This window comes from Heptranchias perlo, chromosome 11, assembly GCF_035084215.1.
Source record: "Heptranchias perlo isolate sHepPer1 chromosome 11, sHepPer1.hap1, whole genome shotgun sequence".
In the NCBI taxonomy this organism is placed as follows: domain Eukaryota; kingdom Metazoa; phylum Chordata; class Chondrichthyes; order Hexanchiformes; family Hexanchidae; genus Heptranchias; species Heptranchias perlo.
The window spans coordinates 47,599,005-47,619,743 of record NC_090335.1 but is presented as its reverse complement, the minus strand read 5'-3'; the positions used below and the strand labels follow the sequence as shown (position 1 = coordinate 47,619,743).

The 20,739-nt window shown below is 42.1% G+C and overlaps 1 protein-coding gene across 1 annotated transcript in view; it reads right to left on the bottom strand.

Moving 5' to 3' along the window:
- The window catches only part of LOC137327288 (prostaglandin F2 receptor negative regulator-like), a 61,886-nt gene that overhangs the window by 19,233 nt on the left and 21,914 nt on the right, over positions 1-20,739 (bottom strand). The window contains exons 2-3 of the mRNA XM_067992941.1: positions 12,497-12,862; positions 6,044-6,475 (exon numbers count right to left, since the gene is read on the bottom strand). Coding sequence (XP_067849042.1) covers positions 6,044-6,475; positions 12,497-12,862 — 798 coding nt within the window. The remainder of the gene's footprint in view (positions 1-6,043; positions 6,476-12,496; positions 12,863-20,739) is intronic.

Sequence of the window (20,739 nt, the reverse complement as noted above, 5' to 3'; positions counted from 1 at the left end):
AAACTTCTATGATTCTATCTCAACAAATTGGCAACTCTGGTGGGACTTGGCAAATAGCGAGGCATATGTAACAGAAGCAGAATCCCTTCAGGTTGTAATGGGTCATAATCTAATTACTGGGGGAGGGAACTAGTTGAAGAGACTAAGAGAGGGCAGTGCGCTACCCTTAGACAATTAGGCAGCACAAGTAATAAAGGGGAATAGGACTGCATCCACCAATATGAAGAGAAAGTAAAAGGTGATGTCGTAAAATTAGGTAAGGCAATGATCCTGGTTATGTCCAAAGGGGATGAACCAAACAAGGAGGCATGTGCCTGGATACGAGAACAGGTCAGGGCTAAGGAAATAAAACCAGGCAAGCAGAGCATGTGTGCAGATATGCTATATGGTTCTGCACAACTAAAAATTAAGATGGGTGAAATGTTTAAAAGGAGGAGACAATGGAGCGCAAGTGTCAAAACCAGATACAAACGCTCAGAAGTCAGGTAGGGCAGTGAACAGTTATGGTAGAAGCAGTGACTCAGAAGTTGTGGTTTTGAAAGTGATGAAGATGATCAGATTAATGAGGGAGCATTGGAGGAGGTGGCGTTTCATAACTATGTTGATGATCCTCCTAAGGGAGCACACAAATGAAGGAAACATACAAGTTTAAGAAAAGGGTCTTCCCTATACAAGATTTTAAATTGGGTTAAATTTGGCTTAAGTAGCAAACTTCAGAAATTTAAAATTGGTCCGAGAGAAAAAGGATAAATTAGTTTTGATGGAATACATGAGGGGGAAATATTATGTTCCTTTTCTACTGTTAAATGTGTCTCTGATGTTTGCTTAAGCTCCGCCCTTACAGAGCTAAAGCAGTTTAACTCTAGTCCATGAGCAGTCTTACGTTTGTTCTCTCAGTGCGTGTGCGAAAGCTCGAGTTGTTTGCGATAGAGTCCTTCTGTTTTTAGCTTTGAACTGAATTTGAATCATTGGTTATGAACTCAATGCAAGGAATCAATATTTTAAGGTGTATGAGTGTGTCTCTAGTTGTGTTAATTTTGACTTGATTTAGTGCCTTCAAATTCTTTGACATGATTATATTTGTTTAAAATTATTAAAATGCATTAACGATCAGGAGACTACCTACAATCTTCACTTTTGGTTTACACCAGTCAATCACAAAATCAACCAGAGTACAAAATAAAAATGATTTAATGAAATTTGGGTTTTTAATCTAAATTGTACAAGGCCAGGAGAAAACTGCTTGAATTAAAATTGGACAAATTAATTGCATTATTGGCTACTCAGCAATTAACCGGGGTGGCCTCCCTCAGGTCCATTCGAGGCCTCAGCGCCAGCGTCTGAGGGTGAGCCAACTCGTCCGGGCTCACAATGATAAGCTTCTGGCTTCCATAATTATCCAGTAATAAGGTTCCGGAGGACATGTGACAATCGGCCTTTCATCACTGCTGTGATCAAAGGGAGCCCACAGCAGACGTTATTAGTGGACACTGGTTCTAATGTCACTGTCTTACGTACCTTATACCCCTCTGACTTTGCAGGAGCCAGAAGGGTTGTTCATTCACTGCAAGGCTCTAACAGCTCTGTATAGGAATCTATGCAATTAACTCATGTTGATTTGAATATGGATAGTATTCAAATGCTAATACCTGATCCAGCCGCAATGACTATGCCAATGAATAGGGGGCTATTGGGATCTGCTGCATTAACCCGGTACAGGATATTGATTGATTATACTAACCAATGTTTGTGGATAAGAGCTATAACAGGACAACAGGGTAATATGTCTTCTACGATTATATTTGATGTTTTTACCGTGTATGCAATTAAGAAACTTGAACCATATCCTCCCCTCACTCATTCTGACCCAGGCATTCAAGTGATCTTAATCAAGATTGATGGGGTGATGGCTAAACATAAATATGATTGTGGTAGGCTAGACAAGGAAATAAGGGTTAACGGCCTACCTCGTGGTAAATGTAAACAATATCCAATGCCCACTGAAGGCCATCCTTATGTACAGGCTGCAATTGAATTAAGAGCAAATTGCGATCCATCAGGGATCATTCATGGTGAAGTCACCAATTTGGCTGGTAAAGAAACCAGATGGTAGTTGACCATTAACAACTGATTACAGAAAACTGAATTCAGTCACACCTTCATGCACACCTGTTGTGAGCAATTCACCCACGTTGCTGGCAGAGATTCCAAGGACAGCCAAGATCTTTACAACCCTCGATATCTCCAATACATTGAGTGTTCCAGTTCACCCAGAGGATCAGTTTAAGTTCACATTTACATTCAACGACCAACAATATAGCTGAACATGCTTACCATAGGGGTTCCATAACTCCCCTATAAGCTTCCACAATTGTAAGGCATCTATACTGAAGGGATGTTCTCAGTCTGTTCTACAATAGATGGATCATATTTTGATTGCCACCAGGACACGAGAACAACATCTGATAGTCTGCCCGGAACATCCTGAAGTATTAAGGACAGCTGGTCTAAAGATCAATCCCAAGAAAGCTCAGCTACTACATTAGAAGTATTTTTTTGGGGATCAGTTTATAGCACAACGGAAAGTTGCCTGACACCCACAAAGTGGAGATTACACAGAGGCTACCATAGCCAGTGTCAAAGACAACTCTCTGGTCATTTTTGGGGCTGGTGGGGTACCAACAATCGTTCATTCCACAATTTGCAGAACTTGCTAAGCCGCTGTATGACTTACTCAAGGGAAATGATGATTCAGTTCAGCAGGATTGGAAGAACAAACATACCGATGCAGCAACCGAGCTGAAGCAAGCAGTTGGGCATGCTACGTGCTTAATCGCTCCAGGCCCAAATCAGCCATTTTACCTGGAAGTGGCGGCCACATCCAATTGCTTATGCATCCCGCATCCTGACTAGAGTGGAGAAGATGTTCGACCCATGTGAGCGACACCTTTTGGCAACCTTCTGGGCAGTCAAGCATTTTACTTATATCACTGGGCTACAGACTTTGGTGTTGCATTCTCCCCACACACCTCTGCACTTGCTGCTAAAGCCTGGCAACACGTTGGTCGCGTCACAACGACTGAACCACCGGACATTGCTGCTGATGGAACGTAACCTCCAGGTCACCCCTAAAAAGACAATGCTCATTCCGTATCTTTTATTGTACCAAGGGGAGACACATACGTGTCCCTTGCCCATTTTACAGTTTGATCACCACCCAGTCCTGAAGACCCCAATAGGCAATGCGCAAAGTGTCTACATTGACAACTCAGCCTACCACGTAAATGGGAAACCACATACTGGATTGGCAGTGGTTACCCAAGCAGGTGTACTAGTATAAATGCAACATGCACTGTGCACAGTAGGCTGAAATGGCAGCTTTTCTGACGGCCGTTCACATCATATCTAATGTGGCTATCAACATCTACTCGGAGTGTGTCTATGTCGTCAACAGTACAATTGTTACTACTGAATCACCAGAATAACTTCTGTACTGCAGATCGGGAACACGCAGCAATGCTCTCCCAATTTTGGGTGGCGCTACAAGACAGGAAGGTGCCAATCTACCTTGGGAAAGTCAGGGCTCATAGCAGAATGGTTTCCCCACGGAAACTCGCTGGCTGATCAACATGCTAAGGCGGCAGCACAGCACGGGGCACCGTAGGAAGCTACTCTCATGCAGCAGGTATCAGTGGTGAACTCTCCAACCTCTCCTGGTGGCTTGCACACCTTACAGAATGAGTAGTGAACTCTACTGCCAGATTCGCGAGTGGCACCACCAAAGTGCCACAACCCATGCCGTATGCCCACTGTACGACTCTTGATCCACAAGTCACATTCGGTCCTCATGAAAGAAGGGCACGGGTGCCAATTTCCAGTTGTGTGCGCACCACCCAGTTATGCAGAGGACTTCTTCCAAACCTTTCATTCACTCATTACCTATGGGCGGTCATGCGTCATCGGAAACTACCATCTCTGAAATTAAAGAATCGGCCTGGTGGCCCTCCCTTAAATCATTCATTGTTCATAGAGTTAGTCAGTGTTTAGTTTGTCTGCAGCACAACCCAGGTGCTGGAGTCAATAGAGCCTTTAAGGTCAGCACCTCCGCCAGACGGTCCTTGGACCCACGTTCAAATTGATTTTATTGGTCAACTACAAGTGCTGGGTTGTTTTGTTTACTGTCTAGTCATTTTGGATAAATTTACTAAATGGATAGAGGCTTTCCCGGTATGCACCAACACAGCTTTAACCGTAGCTTGCATGTTACTGCACGAGGTGGTCCACAGGTGGGTAGTATCAATACAGGTGGAGAGTGATCAGGGGTCACATTTCACAGGGAAAATCTTCACCGAGTTACAAACAACAACAGGAATCAAACAGAAGTTACACATTTCCCGTCACTCACAATCCTCGGAGGTAGCGGAAAGGAGTAAATCAGACCCAAAAATTGATGCTCAGGAAATTTTGTGCCGATCACCCTGCACAATGGCCAAATATGCTTCCTATGTGTTTAATGGCTATCAGAGCTACCCCACATTCTATAACCGGCATATCGCCATACCAGGCTGTGACCGGAAGGTTGATGAGGGCACCTGGTCACTTGTTAACCCCAACAGTTACACCAATGTTGCAGGGAGCAGTCAATGAAAATTGGGTACCAAAAAAAAAAAATAATCAATCAGGACCACAAACATTTACATGGCTAAACAATTGGGCAAATCAAAAAAAACAGATGAAGATACTTTGACAAAAAAGGTAGAACCTTTTGAGTATCAGGTCGGCAACCCAGTAATGGTAATAGATTATGGAAAAAAGGAACACCCCTTAGCACCTAGATGGAAGGGACCATTCCCCATAATTGATAAAGCTAGCCCATCAATATACTTGATTCAAAATACTGAGAAGAATGTCAAAAAGTAGCAAATGGTATCATATTAACCAATTTAAAACAGCAGGTTAAAAATTATGTTTTAAACTGAGATAGTAACAGAAACTATGCTTGATTTACAGAACTAAAAAAAAAAACTGGAAATGGAAATTGGACGGTATCTATTGTTCGGACTAATATCCAGTCTGTGGGCGAATCCACAGTCAACAACAAAAGCATGCAACAGTAGTCAGTGGAGACGGAGTTCGGAAAGGCAACAGCACACAGCTGGACCCAGCCACTACAAAGACTATCACGGGGACTGAAAGCTTATGAACTGTATGTTGAATGTAACTAAATTGACAACTATCAGATCCCAGAAAGTTGGGAGTTTGTGTTAAACGTTCAAGTGTTGGTCAAGACACAAGCTTTGTGGAGGCGCAGTGTGTACATTTTTGAGGATGGTCTAGTAATAACCACACCCAAGATAAAACTAAACCTGGGAGAATGAAAGAGGAAGGTGTACAAGGAATTCCCACAAGATCCATCATCCACTGGAAACAGTCTCATTTCTATCTATTCTAGCCCATAGCTTCATAATTTTAAACACTTCTATCAAATCATCCCATCATCTATTTTCTAACAAAAACAGTCCCAATTTTTCACATCTTTTTGCATTTGTATTTCCTCCTACCAGGCAGCATCCTAGTGAAACTTCACAGGACCATCTCTATTTCATCAACATCCTTCCTACGCGCGGTGCCCAAAACTGCACACAGTACTCCAACTGTAATCTTACAGGTTTTAAATAGATTCATTACATCTCTACTTTTATATTCTACAACTCTTGTCGTACCACCCCGTATTCCATTTGTCTTTTTTTGGCCCGATGCACTTGAGATGCTGTTTAGTTAGTACAGAGGGTGAACAAAAAGTGAGAAAGAAGAAAACCAAAATAAAAAAAAGGAGCACAAATTTTCAAATTGCATTCCCCAAATGTTGAACAGCTTGCTGAAATTAATTGTTAAATTTGCACCGTTTTTAACCCCTATACTAGCAACTCTATCCAAACCACTGGTATACCCAGGAAAGTGAGGAATGGTTATTCAGCAATATTTGCATGAAGATTTAACCTATTCCTGAATTACAGGATAATTTACTGCAAATAGAACATACCTAACTGCTGTATTTTGATCGATGCAATGTCTGTACTTTTTTCCTGGATTTTTTTCCAATTGGAGCCATCTTCTCTGACCCATTCTGCTACTACACAGGAGTAAACACCATGGTCCTCAGGTCGCAAGTGGGCAATAATCAATTTGAAGACACCATTTGTTTCCATGACCATTCTAATATCACCACTCTGATACCTATTTTTGTATGAATCACCAGGCTGAAATCTGTTATCTTCAGTGAATGACAGAATGTTCTCCTGAATCACACTACCATTTTCTTCTGACTTTAACTGCCATGTGACAGAGAGATGGGTGAAAACAGATGACGTGGTGGTGGCGACACATTGAAGTTCCAGTGGTTTCCCTTCAGTGTAATTTGCAGACTTCACACTTCTGGATTTTCCAGATAACACAGTCAGTCCATCTGGGATCACTGTTTAATGAAAGAGTGCATCAGGATTATTAACAAAACCAGAACACTCCGAAGCTTAAAAAAGGGATAGTTATAAAAGAATCAGGATTTTTACTTGGTGTCTCGGTAACATCTTGTTTCACACCCTTGACCTGTCAGCTGTGACATGTTTCAGCTAACTTTTATCTCTATGTAACATCGTTTCTGGTAAGACATTCTATCAACCTAATGCGTTAAAAAACAATATCCTAGTGTCTCCCTTTGTTTTTTGGCGACAATCTTAAATATACGCCTTCAAATGACCAATTCACTTACCAGTGGAAATTGTTTTTTCCCCTAACCCCCATTATTTTTTCTCCATCAGATCTCCCCTTGACTTTTTTTGACCTGAAAAGAGAATGAGTTTCTCTAGTCTTTATAACTAAAACCTCTCTGATACCTGATATCACCTTAGTGAATCACCTTGACATCCTTCCTAAAGTAAGGCACCCAAAACTGGACAGAATATTCTAACTTGAGGCCTAATCAATAATGTGTATAAGTTTAGCTTTACCCCTTTATTTTATTACTTTATATGCTGCAAGATAGAGACTGAAACATCAAGCTTCTATCAACACTGTCCAGACTTCATTGTAAGTGAGTACAGAACATCAGTGTGTAATCAATGACCCATTCTACACAGCTAGAACAATTATAGGACCTGGCAGCTTCCCAGGACCTAGACTGCATTTGGAAGGATAACAGATAGATTCTTTAGCATTCCCAAACTGACAAGTGTCAACAAAGGCTGGCATCAGTAACTGCAAGACAACATTACAAAACAGAAATACTTAACAATTCATTCAGTTATTAAAATAAAACCTCTCTGTCAGCTATGTACTTGTTGAAGGAGGCTTTCTTCTCGCCTGTCCCTTAAAGGCACTATATGAACTCAAGTTGTTGTTTCATCGCCCTCACCCTTGTTCATAGTGCACACTATTGAAAAGCAACATTGCTCCCTGGACAATGCAAGCAGCAGCTCATATTACTCTTTAATCATGATTTCTGCCATTCTTTTGAACCATCTGGTCATTGGATTCTTTGCAACTGGAACCATTTGTCATTCTATTCAAATTAGACCACCACTGATGCCCTACAGAATCAAAAATCTTCACATGTTTGATGGCCTATAATCAACTTTGAACATGGTCCACTGAGCCAAATGTCCTTTCAAACACTATTCCCCAAGAGGTAAACTTTAGGTTTTTAATTTTGGCTCGGGGTGGGGAGGAGGAAGAGGGGGAAAAAAAAACAGAAATTGTAAACTGCGGTGGTTCCAAATCATTTCCAAGTAGGAAGTGTAACTAGATAGACTAAATAAATTATTTGTAAAGCATACAATTAAAATTTGACACCATTCTGATTGAGATTTATATTCAGCTCAGGATGCTTGGCTTTAAAACTCTGGGATGGAAGATGAAGTTTCAGCTTTGGCTCAGTGATAGCATACTGACTTGAGTCAGAAGGTTGTAGGTTCAAACCCCACTCCAGGACAGATAATCTGAGCTGTCACTTCAATGCAGTACTTTCGGTGCCGTCTTTCAGATAAGACATTAGACTGAAGCCCGATCTGACCCCTCAGGTGGACGTAAGAGACCGTATTCAAAGAACAGGAGAGTTCTTCCGGTGTCCTGGCCAACATTTATCCCTCAAATCACCACCACCACAGATTAACTCATCATTTATTTTATTGCTACTTGTGGCACCTTGCTGTGTGCAAATTTGCTGCACCTCCACAACTGCTACATCAGCCCCACCCATATCATGGCACCTTGCTAACTGCTCAGATACACAAAGAACGAACGAACCAGAAGGACTATCACATGATGCACAGAGCACCAGTGAGCAGGAAGTTAAAGGTGAGGATATAACAGAGTCAGACCTGTGGGGACAGAAACAACTGCTGAGGAGTCCAGGGGCCTTAATTTCAGGGGTTGAATTTTTTTTAAAACTTTTTTTTGCATGGAGAGTATAGAACTCATGCAAGCAGTGGAGATGGTTTCCATGAATGTGCTGCAGATGGTGGATAAGTTGGAGAAATCCACAACCCACATCAGCAACGCCATGAAGGAAATTTGCAAAGCAATGCAGATCACCCAGGAGCTTGAGGTTATCCAAGAGAGATGTACAGCTATAAAATTCCTGGGAGGCAGACCCATGGACAGTCATTGTCTCTGGAATGGAAGCTATGAATTGCTTCCAGTGGCTCCTTGCAAGACAAACTTAACAGCACCATAGTTCAGGTCTTCCAAGACTTAACTGCAACTATTCGACCTGTTCTCCAACTGACCATTCGGCCAATAAAGCCAATGCCCAACGCTAGTGGGCTACCAGGAGTGAAAGCTGAAGATGCCGCCATGTCTCAAGAGTGACTCAATGACTCCCACCCAAGTGATGAGGTGGCTTAAGAGGCTAGGACTCAAGCAGGTATGGATATAGACACATGGGTAAACAGAGTTAGGAAATAGAAAAATTAAATTTTAAAAAAAAATTTGTTTATGGGACGTGGGCGTCGCTGGCGAGGCTAGCATTTATTGCCCATCCCTAGTTGCCCTCGAGAAGGTGGTGGTGAGCCGCCTTCTTGAACCGCTGCAGTCCGTGTGGTGAAGTTTCTCCCACAGTGCTGTTAGGAAGGGAGTTCCAGGATTTTGACCCAGCGATGATGAAGGAACAGCGATATATTTCCAAGTCGGGATGGTGTGTGACTTGGAGGGGAACGTGCAGGTGGTGTTGTTCCCATGTGCCTGCTGCTCTTATCCTTCTAGGTGGTAGAGGTCGCGGGTTTGGGAGGTGCTGTCGAAGAAGCCTTGGCAAGTTGCTGCAGTGCATCCTGTGGATGGTGCACACTGCAGCCACAGTGCGCCAGTGGTGAAGGGAGTGAATGTTTAGGGTAGCCATAGTATTTATATGGCTGGTCCAGTTAGGTTTCTGGTCAATGGTGACCCCCAGGATGTTGATGGTGGGGGATTCGGCGATGGTAATGCCGTTGAATGTCAAGGGGAGGTGGTTAGACTCTCTTGTTGGAGATGGTCATTGCCTGGCACTTGTCTGGCACGAATGTTACTTGCCACTTATGATCCCAAGCCTGGATGTTGTCCAGGTCTTGCTGCATGCGGGCTCGGACTGCTTCATTATCTGAGGGGTTGCCAATGGAACTGATCACTGTACAATCATCAGCGAACATCCCCATTTCTGACCTTATGATGGAGGGAAGGTCATTGATGAAGCAGCTGAAGATGGTTGGGCCTAGGACACTGCCCTGAGGAACTCTTGCAGCAATGCCTTGAGGCTGAGATGATTGGCCTCCAACAACCACTACCATCTTCCTTTGTGCTAGGTATGACTCCAGCCACTGGAGAGTTTTCCCCCTGATTCCCATTGATTTCAATTTTACTAGGGCTCCTTGGCGCCACACTCGGTCAAATGCTGCCTTGATGTCAAGGGCAGTCACACTCACCTCACCTCTGGAATTCAGCTCTTTTGTCCATGTTTGGACCAAGGCTGTAATGAGGTCTGGCACAGAGTGGTCCTGGCGGAACCCAAACTGAGCATCGGCGAGCAGGTTATTGGTGAGTAAGTGCCACTTGTTTGCATTGTCGACGACACCCTCCATCACTTTGCTGATGATTGAGAGTGGACTGATGGGGCGGTAATTGGCCGGATTGGATTTGTCCTGCTTTTTGTGGACAGGACATACCTGGGCAATTTTCCACATTGTCGGGTAGATGCCAGTTTTGCAGCTGTACTGGAACAGCTTGACTAGAGGCGCAGCTAGTTCTGGAGCACAAGTCTTCAGCACTACAGCCGGGATGTTGTCGGGGCCCATAGCCTTTGCTGTATCCAGTGCACTCAGCCATTTCTTGATATCATGTGGAGTGAATCGAATTGGCTGAATACTGGCTTCTGTGATGGTGGGGATATCGGGCGGAGGCAGAGATGGATCATCTACTCAGCACTTCTGGCTGAAGATGGTTGCAAACGCTTCAGCCTTGTCTTTTGCACTCACGTGCTAGACTCTGCCATCATTGAGGATGGGGACGTTTGCAGAGCCTCCTCCTCCCGTTAGTTGTTTAATTGTCCACCACCATTCACGACTGGATGTGGCAGGTCTGCAGAGCTTTTCATCTGATCTGTTGGTTGTGGAATCGCTTAGCTGTCTATAGCATGTTGCTTCCGCTGTTTAGCATGCATGTAGTCCTGAGTTGTAGCTTCACCAGGTTGGTACCTCATTTTTGGGTACGCCTGGTGCTGCTCCTGGCATGCTCTTCTACACTCCTCATTGAGCCAGGGTTGATCCCCTGGCTTGTTGGTAACGGTAGATTGAGGAATATGCCGGGCCACTCCCTCCTGACAGTATATCATTGTACCGCCACCTCTGGTCGGTCTGTCCTGCCGGTGGGACAGGACATACCCAGGGATGGTGATGGAAGAGTCTGGGACGTTGGCTGAAAAGGTATGATTCCATGAGTATGGCTATGTCAGGCTGTTGCTTGGCTAGTCTGTGGGACAGCTCTCCCAATTTTGGAACAAGATGTTAGTGAGGAGGACTTTGCAGGGTCGACTGGGCTTGGTTTGCCTTTGTCTTGTCCGGTGCCTAGTGGTCCGTCCGGTTTTATTCTTATTGTGACTTTTTTTTTAAGCGAGATTGTACAACTGAGTGGCTTGCTCGGCCATTTCAGAGGGCAATTAAGAATCAACCACATTGCTGTGGGTCTGGAGTCACATAGGCCTGATCGGGTATGGACGGCTGGTTTCCTTCCCTAAAAAGGACATTCGTGAACCAGATGGGTTTTCACGACAATCCGGTAGTTTCATGGCCACCATTACTGATACTAGTATTTTAATTCCAGATTTTTATTTAATTAATTGAATTTAATTAATTGAATTTAAATTCCCCACGTGACTCTGGATTATTAATCTAGGCCTCTGGATTACTCGTCCAGTAACATAACCACTATGCTACCATACCCTAAATGATGAGGGAGGGGAGTGGATGACATGGGCAAGGCAACATATATTCTCATATCTAGTTGCCTTCGGGTGGTGGTGGTGGGCCTTCACACTGCTGCAGTCCTTGTAGTGATGGTGCTCCCACAATGGTGTTAGGTAAGGAATTGCCAGATTCCGACCCAGCGAAGAAGGAATAGCAATATATATCCAAATCAGGATGCTATGAAAATCTGGTCTCTACTTTTGTTGAGCACAAAAGTCAAAAAGATTATTTATTTAATTATTTTTTTTTTATAGATGAGCAGGCTGCATGTTCATCTGTTCCAATCGGAGTCTGACCTCAATTCACAAGTAGCAAGTGGCACAGTGAGAGGCACGACGTGCTTGATATGATGTTGGTCACAACTTTTTAATCCAGAGACAGGGTGAAGGCATGTGATGCAGGCTTAGTTAAGGGTCAGATTTCCTAATACTAATATAAAACAAATATACCAGACCACCAGAAGAATAACATAAGAACTATACTTAGATTAAATAATTGGAATATTTTAAATGGGTGAATACAGACCAAGGTACCAAGTTCAATTTCTGGACTGTGCTAATTTAAATTGATCTCAGCCAGGGCAGTGGTAGGCATACTACAATTGGCAACAGTACCCCTGGCTGGGGACGGGTGAAACAAGGCCCCAGTATTCCTTTCCCTGATAGTTAGCCAGGGACCACCATTGGAAAGGATGCGTGAGCGTGCACAAGACAGGATTAGGCTCAGCTGTGATGCCCCCACAGTTGAACAGCCTACCATGTGGTCAAGACTGTCACACTAAATACAGCAACTTGGGCGAGATACCAGCAAGCTGCCAGCTCCCACTGAATCAGTTGACAACTTTAGGGGAGGAGGGAGAACATTTTTATGATATATTTTACTTTAAGTTAGCAAATCATATAATGAAAATAGATAAAAGTGGGATTATCAATTTGTAGTCATGTAACATAAATATCCACATAAAATGAATTAAATTTAACAGCAATTAATGCATCCTTTGCAAAACTTACCCTTCAAAATCACATTGGCATCATAATTTCCAGAACTATTTTCATCAGTGCTAGGTGTCTGGCATTGATAGTCCCCATCATCATCAAGTTGAGCACTCTTGAAGTGCAGCTCCACAGAACTGTCACTGAGTCTCACCACTGAAATCTCCTTTTTCTGGATTTTCTCTTTGTATTCAGCATCTGAAAATTCAGGTTCCAATGTGCTGACAATCTTTCGCCTTTGACCCGCATGAGACACAGACCAATCAAAGTTTTGTTCAGACGGCCCTTGATAATCACTGACATTACAGGGAATGCTGACTGGTGTTCCTACCACACGGTACAGAGGACCTGATGGGACTTTTACAATACGTCCTGAACTCAGTCCTGCAAGAAACAGAAGAGAAACAAACAATAAATGAATACCCTTCAACTAAGATTGCAATATGGATGCTGTAGAATATTGAGTAAGATAAGAACTCCCACATCCCTGCCAACATGAAGCCTATAAATGCTTGCAGACGAGCATAAACATAGCTACTAGCTATACTTTACTAGGATACGGTTTCAATTGATTGAAATCTAACTGCTTTAGTCAAACTGTGGCTCATCTGGTGAATTGCAAGATAGCTGTTAAGAGGCAGATGAGAAGTTTATTTTAAAAAGGCATTTACTGGCACTGGAGTTGCTATTACTACAATATACTTAATTTCACAAAGTATCACTTCCCATCAGGGCCAACATTTTAAAATTAAACCATCTGTTTCTCCAGGCACAAATCAGAATAGAAGTGGATGCAATAAGCCAGTGTTGTCCAATACATTAGCCACATGTGGCTAACTGGGAATCAAGATGTGACTAATTGTATTTCTGATTGTCTATTGCTCATTTTTTATTTACCACAGTTGTTTAGTATGTGATCTCAATGATAGAGAAGGTTGCCATTTCACCTCAATTATACTGGAGCAATGCTAAAGTTTTTCTTTTATTAAATATACATCCTTGAGTGCACTTAAATTGAGGAGAAGCTTCTTTACCCAGAGAGGAGGTTAGAACGTGGAATTCGCTACCACGTGGAGTAGTTGAGGCAAATAGCATTTCAGGGGAAAGCTAGATAAACGCACGAGTGGGAAAAGAATGAAAAGGTTAGAAGAGGGGTGGGAGCAGGCTTGTGTGGAGCATAGACACCAGCACAGACCAGTTGGGCCGAATGGTCTGTTTCTGGGCTATACGTTCTACGTAATACTCATTCATATTGTGTATGCACGTGTACTTTAACCTTTTTATACAATATCAAGATTTGTACATGAATAATTGCCATTGGAACCATTCCAAAACAAAGATACAATATCTTCAGAACAAGAGACAAAACTTAATACTGTGTTCATTTGTAGAAATGTGATAAACAAGCAAGTATTTTTGGACTCTGGACAAATCACAGACCATTATTAGTCACACATAAAGGTCTAATGTAATTAACTTTTGGAAGAAAAGGCCATGGCCGTCCATAAAATGTCATCACTTGCTGAGAGAATTTCCAGACTCTGTACTCATTAAAAAATCCACATACCATATTATACACACCTGAAAGAATTAATGAGTCAACACTGTAATGGGAGGAATCTAATTACTTAACAGCAATAGTGTTACCCAGTGTACACCCAAAATTTAAGCACACCCCACAATTGGTTTTTCCAGAGCACCCAATGTGAAGCCTTCAGTTAAAAGCATTATATGGCCAGTTCATATAAAGTTTGTGCTTTTGAAAATAAAACACCCTCACTTCCTTGCCATTCTGTAATCTTCATCTTCTTAAACACAAATTTCTGAATTGAAAACTAAAAAATGACTAAAGTAAGATCTTCAAACGATCTATTATCACTCCAACTTCAATTTTGCTTCTATTTTATTTAAAAAAGATCATTGTGCCAATAACAAGGAACAAAAAGGGTGGAGGCAGCAAAACTGTAGAAAATGCCTGCTGCTTGAACAGCACAGGTGAAAGGAGAAGGGAGCTGTCTTGCCTCCCAAGAAAACAACCAAGAACAAAGAGCAGTTGTGAATAAAGACAATTTATGAACTGTGGACAGTCCTCCATGCCAAACTTTATTGTAAATTAAGAATTAGTTTCCCAGGTTACCAGGGCTGTGCAAGATTAGATTACTCAGGTGGAACTGTATAGCTATTTGGCACAAAGAGAAATGAACAAAGAGATACAGGTCTTATAGCTAAGGTGGCATCAGGTAGGGGGATGGGCAACTACATAAAATGCCCAACCCCCTAGGTTTATTGAAGTGGTTTAGATCCTTTGCGCACTTCCATTTTTTGCACTGACATTTATCAAGTTGTACAATTATATCAATCTACAGCAAATTCCTGTTTTTAATTTCTTGTGTAATACTAGAATTTGTATTTAAGGGGGACTGCTGATGTCGGGGGAGAAAGGCACCAAGAAGAGACCAACATTGATAATTGGTGCATCATGGCAACCTTACATTCAAGTGGCACAATACCTTCGATGCAACAGTCATTGTTGTGCATTTACAAACACAGCTAGAAAGTGATGGCAATAATTTTTCAAGGAGGATAGCTGCCACTAAGATTGAGTGATAAGCTCCAATACTGGGGAGGGAGAAACAAACAGGAAAAGCAATTGCTTCCCTATTAATATTGAGGTAAATGAACTCCCTATTTTCTCAACTGATCTTAGAGATTAAGCTTTGTCTTGCTCAGGACAGGTCAGAGGTTGGATGGAGCCAGTTCTGCAGACACCACCACATTTCTGGTTGTAGAGATATTTTTATGCTGCTAACATTCGCATTTGGTGGGCCTGGCAGGTTGTTCTCAGGATTTCTCCCACATTTGGTGGCTATATCTTGAATCCATCTAAAAGCGAGCAGACCCATGCCTCAGATATTCAAATAGGCAAATCCAGTATCGCTACCAACATAAAAAATGTCAGGGCAAATAGAAACAGAGCAGCTGTGGGAGTGGACTACATGAGAAGTCACACAGACTTTGAGGGGTTGGATATGGCAAGTTTGCATTATACCCATGGCACGGAGTCCATCTCACAAAACAATTCAACTACTCACCATTTCTGATTTTTTTTTAAAAAGCTGGAGCCACAAAGGGATATTAAGTATGTGAAAAAGGTGCCAGCTATGTTATTGAATAAACTGCTATGCCTTCTGTAAAATTTAAGTTTTATTGGTGTTCTATAGATGAAAACTAGTATTTTGAAATCCATGCTGCTTATCAACCAGAAGCCGACCGAGCACAAGCTCTATTCTGCAAAGCATAAGTGGTCTAAGATCACCAGAACTAACCAAGATTGTATTTCATCTATTGGACTTCACACTGTTACCCTTACACTTTGTACATGAATCACAAAATAAATCCAAATACATGTATCAGTAGAACTGCAGTACTGGCAAGGTCCGTGGTGGCAGAACATTAGCAGGACCCCATGACAGTCATGGCAACTGTAAGCAGCAGCTGAGTGCATGAAGATCACCATTATGCAAATTATAAAGTCACATTTTTATGTGCTTTATGGAATACTGTAATGATACATAATCTACGTTGTATTAAGCATACATTTATACTGTGGATTTTCAGCGTAGTCTTCTTATCCATCAAGTACGCTACATGAAGTACTGGACTATGTTGCCATTTGCTTCCAGTCAAGTGTGAACCAGCCATACAAAGTCTCCCACCATTGTCCTTCTTGCTTGTTTCACAAACCAAGAAAACCTGCAGAGCCTGAACAGTGTAAAAATCTCATCACCACAGCAATCCATTAATATAAACAAATATCTCTAGATTGCTTTGCTAACAGCAAGGAGGAAGGAAGCAAACAGAAAAATATTAAAATAGCTGCTTGAAAAAGGGAGAACTATCAAAAAAACATATGGAGTGTAAGCAGGAAAATTGGATTAGATTAAGTGGTTTTGCTGGGGGGGGGGGGGGGGGGGGCAGAAAAAAAACACCTGCACAGACTTGGTGGGCTGAATAGTCTAGTCTATTTCTGTGCTATAACATTCGACGATTCTATAACACTGCACAAAACATATCTGGGAATGTTTCAAGACAGGTTTTAGTGAAGAAAAATATTTGACTCATTTGATCTCATCTTTCTAGATACCAACTTTTCCATGCAATAACCCTAATGCAGATAAGGCCATTCTGTTGCCTGAAATAAATGTGACGTGGAGATGCCGGTGATGGACTGGGGTTAACAAATGTAAGGAATCTTAAAACAGTTGGACTATAACCTGGTGTTGTATTTGAAAATCACAAGCTTTCGGAGGCTTTCTCCTTCGTCAGGTGAGTGTGGGATTCGGATTCCATGGAAGGTTACCGCATTTATAGTCAGAGAACAATACCTGGTGATTACCAACGGGCAGTTGGAAAGATTATCTAATCACCAGGTATTGTTCTCTGACTATAAATGCAGCAACCTTCCATGGAATCCGAATCCCACACTCACCTGACGAAGGAGAAAGTCTCCGAAAGCTTGTGATTTTCAAATAAAACAGTTGGACTATAACCTGGTGTTGTAAGATTCCTTGTATCTGAAATAAATGGGTTATTAACAAGTCAGCCACCAGCTAAACAAACAGTATGACTAAAACTAAGACAGTTAAGAGTTCTCTCTTCCCCAATGCCTTTTTTGTGTTCGTGACTAGACAACAATTTCCATAAAAAAAGTGTTACAAACCAAAAGCTCTTGATTTGTGGTAAATCGCTCATTGCAGAATACTCAATGCCTACCATGCTCTCCTGTCACCTCTGAAGATTTGGTTGGGGGGGGGGGGGGGCGGTGGGGAAAGAGGGCAACGCCAACACACAATGTTGTATCACTCAGTATAGGCTAAAACGACTTTTCCAGGTTTGTTGATCAATAAATAATACACAGAAGCAGCGAGATCAGCAAGATACTATTTGGTATAATACTTAACGTGAGACTATGAACCATTCCATACAGGGTTAAGATACCCATTTTCAGAAAGTTACTTCTTATAATCTCTTGATAGAAAATAGGTCATACAGCAGTTTCAAGAGCTTTCACTTGTCCATGTTCAGAGAAGGATTTTACATGTAGGATACAAGTCACACACTCACATAGCAAATATGTTTTCACTAAATCTACAACATTTACCTTCTAGAACTTTCCACATAAAGCCATTTCTTCTGAATTGGACAATCAAACAAGATATAACAGTCCTTGCATCTTTTGCGAACAAAGTGGCAATGGCTAATAACTGCTGGTTTTCTTTGCACAATTTTCCAGAGTGGTCTTTATACTCAAAACACAATAGAAATGACTAAATTGCATGCATTAACATTTCAGACATGATAACAGCAGCCAGGCAGTCCAGTCTGCAAAAGGGAATAACACTAACTCCAATCTGATGTCCTATGAGATGTAACTAGGTGCAAAATAATGCTTTGGTTTTGTTTGTCCTAACTTTAGTTAAAAGGTAATCTAAGCACCTGGGGACATTTTTTTTATGTTAAAGGAACCATATAAATGCAAGTTATTATTTTTGAATATTGGGCCAGTCAAAAAGAGTTTAGTGTTGGGGTGACCTACTGCAACTGGACCTGATGAATAGTGTTCCGATTCAATGAACAGAAGTGCATAAAATATGGAGTAATGGATTTTTTCGATCCATTGCATGATAACTAGACCATCAAGCTCCTTGTATCTCAACAGCCTGTTCAGGGAGAGGGTAGATGAGATGAAGAGCCAAATGTTCATCCAGATAGGGGTGTCTTTGTCTCAGTTTTCCAACTTCACTAAAATGAAACTATGGAGTCTATGCGCGAGCCCAATGAAGAGAGCATTTTACAACACTAGGATCTGACACCACATGCGGTCTAAATGAAGTGCAGTGGCAATTTGAATTTAAAAAGTGCTCAAGGGGTTTGTTTTGAACTTATTCAGAGTTGATGTAAATGTATTAAGGCAGATGCTCCTGCTCTGAAAACATCTAAAATTTAAACAGTTGGAGGGGGAACTCTGCATGTGTAGATTCCTCTCCTGGGCAGAGAATTCCATTTGGAGTCAGACAATATAAATAGGGTACTGCCTGGCTGGAATCAGTACCTGCAGTATAAATGCACATCTTATCTCTGCCTCACATTAATAAATGAGAAGATCATTACCCCATTTCAAGCAGTTAGAGTTCGGAGTCAAAATGATTAGGCAGGAAGGTTATGGGGTGGTTGCCAAAGATGGTGGGGATCTCCTCACATAGATACATGCATTAAATTTATTTAATGCATGTACCATCCAGTGTGATACCGAGCCATATAGAGCAGAAAGGTCCAAGATTTTATTATTGGTCTGTGCTGATTTGGCTGATATGGGTTGGGATGTAGGCAGGGCACTATAACTCACTTCAGCATGCCTGGTCTGAGAGGGGTCAAAACTTCCAGCAGTGAGGATTTCCTTTCTTGATTAGCATCCAGTGATTTCTATTAGTGTGTGTGTTTGGGCTCTGCTGTGATATTCGCCACAATTTGTCAATACTCATTGTCTGGGGTCAGATGTAAAGAATAGCCACTTGGGTGGACTACAGTCAGTCGGTCTGCTGCCGCCCACAGAATTATACTGCAACATGAGAGAAAAAGAGAAAAACAATGATTTGACTTGTTCATGTTTGTGAAAGCTACATTGTTTTGAGGAGAATCTAGAATAAAGCTCTGGACTGTGAAAAAGAATGCCTCGATATTCTTGAGTACCAACGCAAGAGCTAACACCTTTGGAAGAAGTAGGGTTTTGAAATGTACTAAAGAGCCAGAGTTATTAGATGTAGTTTCTTGCAAGGCTTATCGCCTTTATAAAGCAGTAGAACAACAAGATCAGCAATATCATTGCATTTATTGTTACCACCCATTAATAAAAATATTTTCCTTTGCAGGCTAAAGCTGCCATAAGTTATGAGGGTAGTGTGATAGTTCCATTCTAGGTGCCGATTCCTCCCAAAAATTAAGACAGACAATCATATAATTTAAAAAATAAGAGGCATTGAAAATAAAAGCCCTGATTTTAAACCATAAATGTGGAGTGAGGGGGTGGTGGGGGGCAGTCAAGCTCACTTGTCTGAACCCTTATGTGGCCCAGCCATTTTAGTATCCAGGCCTCTTTCACATTTGAAGTGAGGCTCCCACCAAAAATCACTACCTGGCCGGTACGCAGGAAAGGGATTTTGGGCGACTGGAGGCTGCCACTAGGTACCCAAGAGAATGGTTCTTAACAGTCAGGTAAATGGGTCGGGGGTCCAGAGGCATCCCGGTTCAGGAGGAGGAAGCCCAGGGCATGGGGAGACCCAAGGTTTCCTTGTAGGGGCTGGAAGAGTATTCCTGCTCCTCCTAGCCCATAAAGGGGATCATTAAAAAAAAATCTACCTTCTTGGGCTTCTTCTAGCCTCGATCCTGCTTGCCACGAACTATCTCTGGTGGGTCTGGCACTCAGTTGCGCAATTGCACATTAAGATCATGTTGGGTCCTATTTGCATCATAGGATCCTAACTTTTGCAGATTTGAGACCCTCGCTTGCCTGCAGTGAGCCTCCCGAAAAACCAGGAGTTACATTAGCAGAAGGCAGGAGTGTGGCATGAATGGCGAGGTAAGTAGTATGCCCCCATTTTAACCCTATGCACGTTGTGTTTAAAAAAAGGCTAGAGTGACTGGAGTCTGACATTAAAGCTTTCAGCCAATTAAAGACAGTCCAACCCAATCAAAGATACTGTACAAGAAGCTTTAATAAGTAATGGGTGAGGGGATATAAATATGGAGTGGTGGAATATATAAAACAATCTAACGTGGCCTTGAGTCACATTCAAAATGTCACTACGTGGGTTATTTTCCATGTCCCATCACTCATCAGTTATTCCAGCACTGTTCCCATGAGATTCCCATACTCAAGAGGACAGTGCGTGTGGTGACTAGTGGCAACACAGGTCTCAAAAGATGTGTTTTTAAAAAAAAATACTGGCATCCAACTGAAGCTGTTCAGCCACCACCCCAAAGTGTCAGTGCCTTACTGAAGAAGTCAAACTAGATTTTTGGTGGCCAATAAAATTAGAAATTCAAACTGCTAACGCATTCTATTTTGATTTCCCCGCCCCCCCCCCCACCCCACCCCTTTTGTGCCTATAGTACAAAAAAATCCTTATGCCACGCCATATATGGTGTGCCACAGGTAACTGCTAGTCAAAAATCCATTGCTGCCCAATGTGAGTTTATTTTTT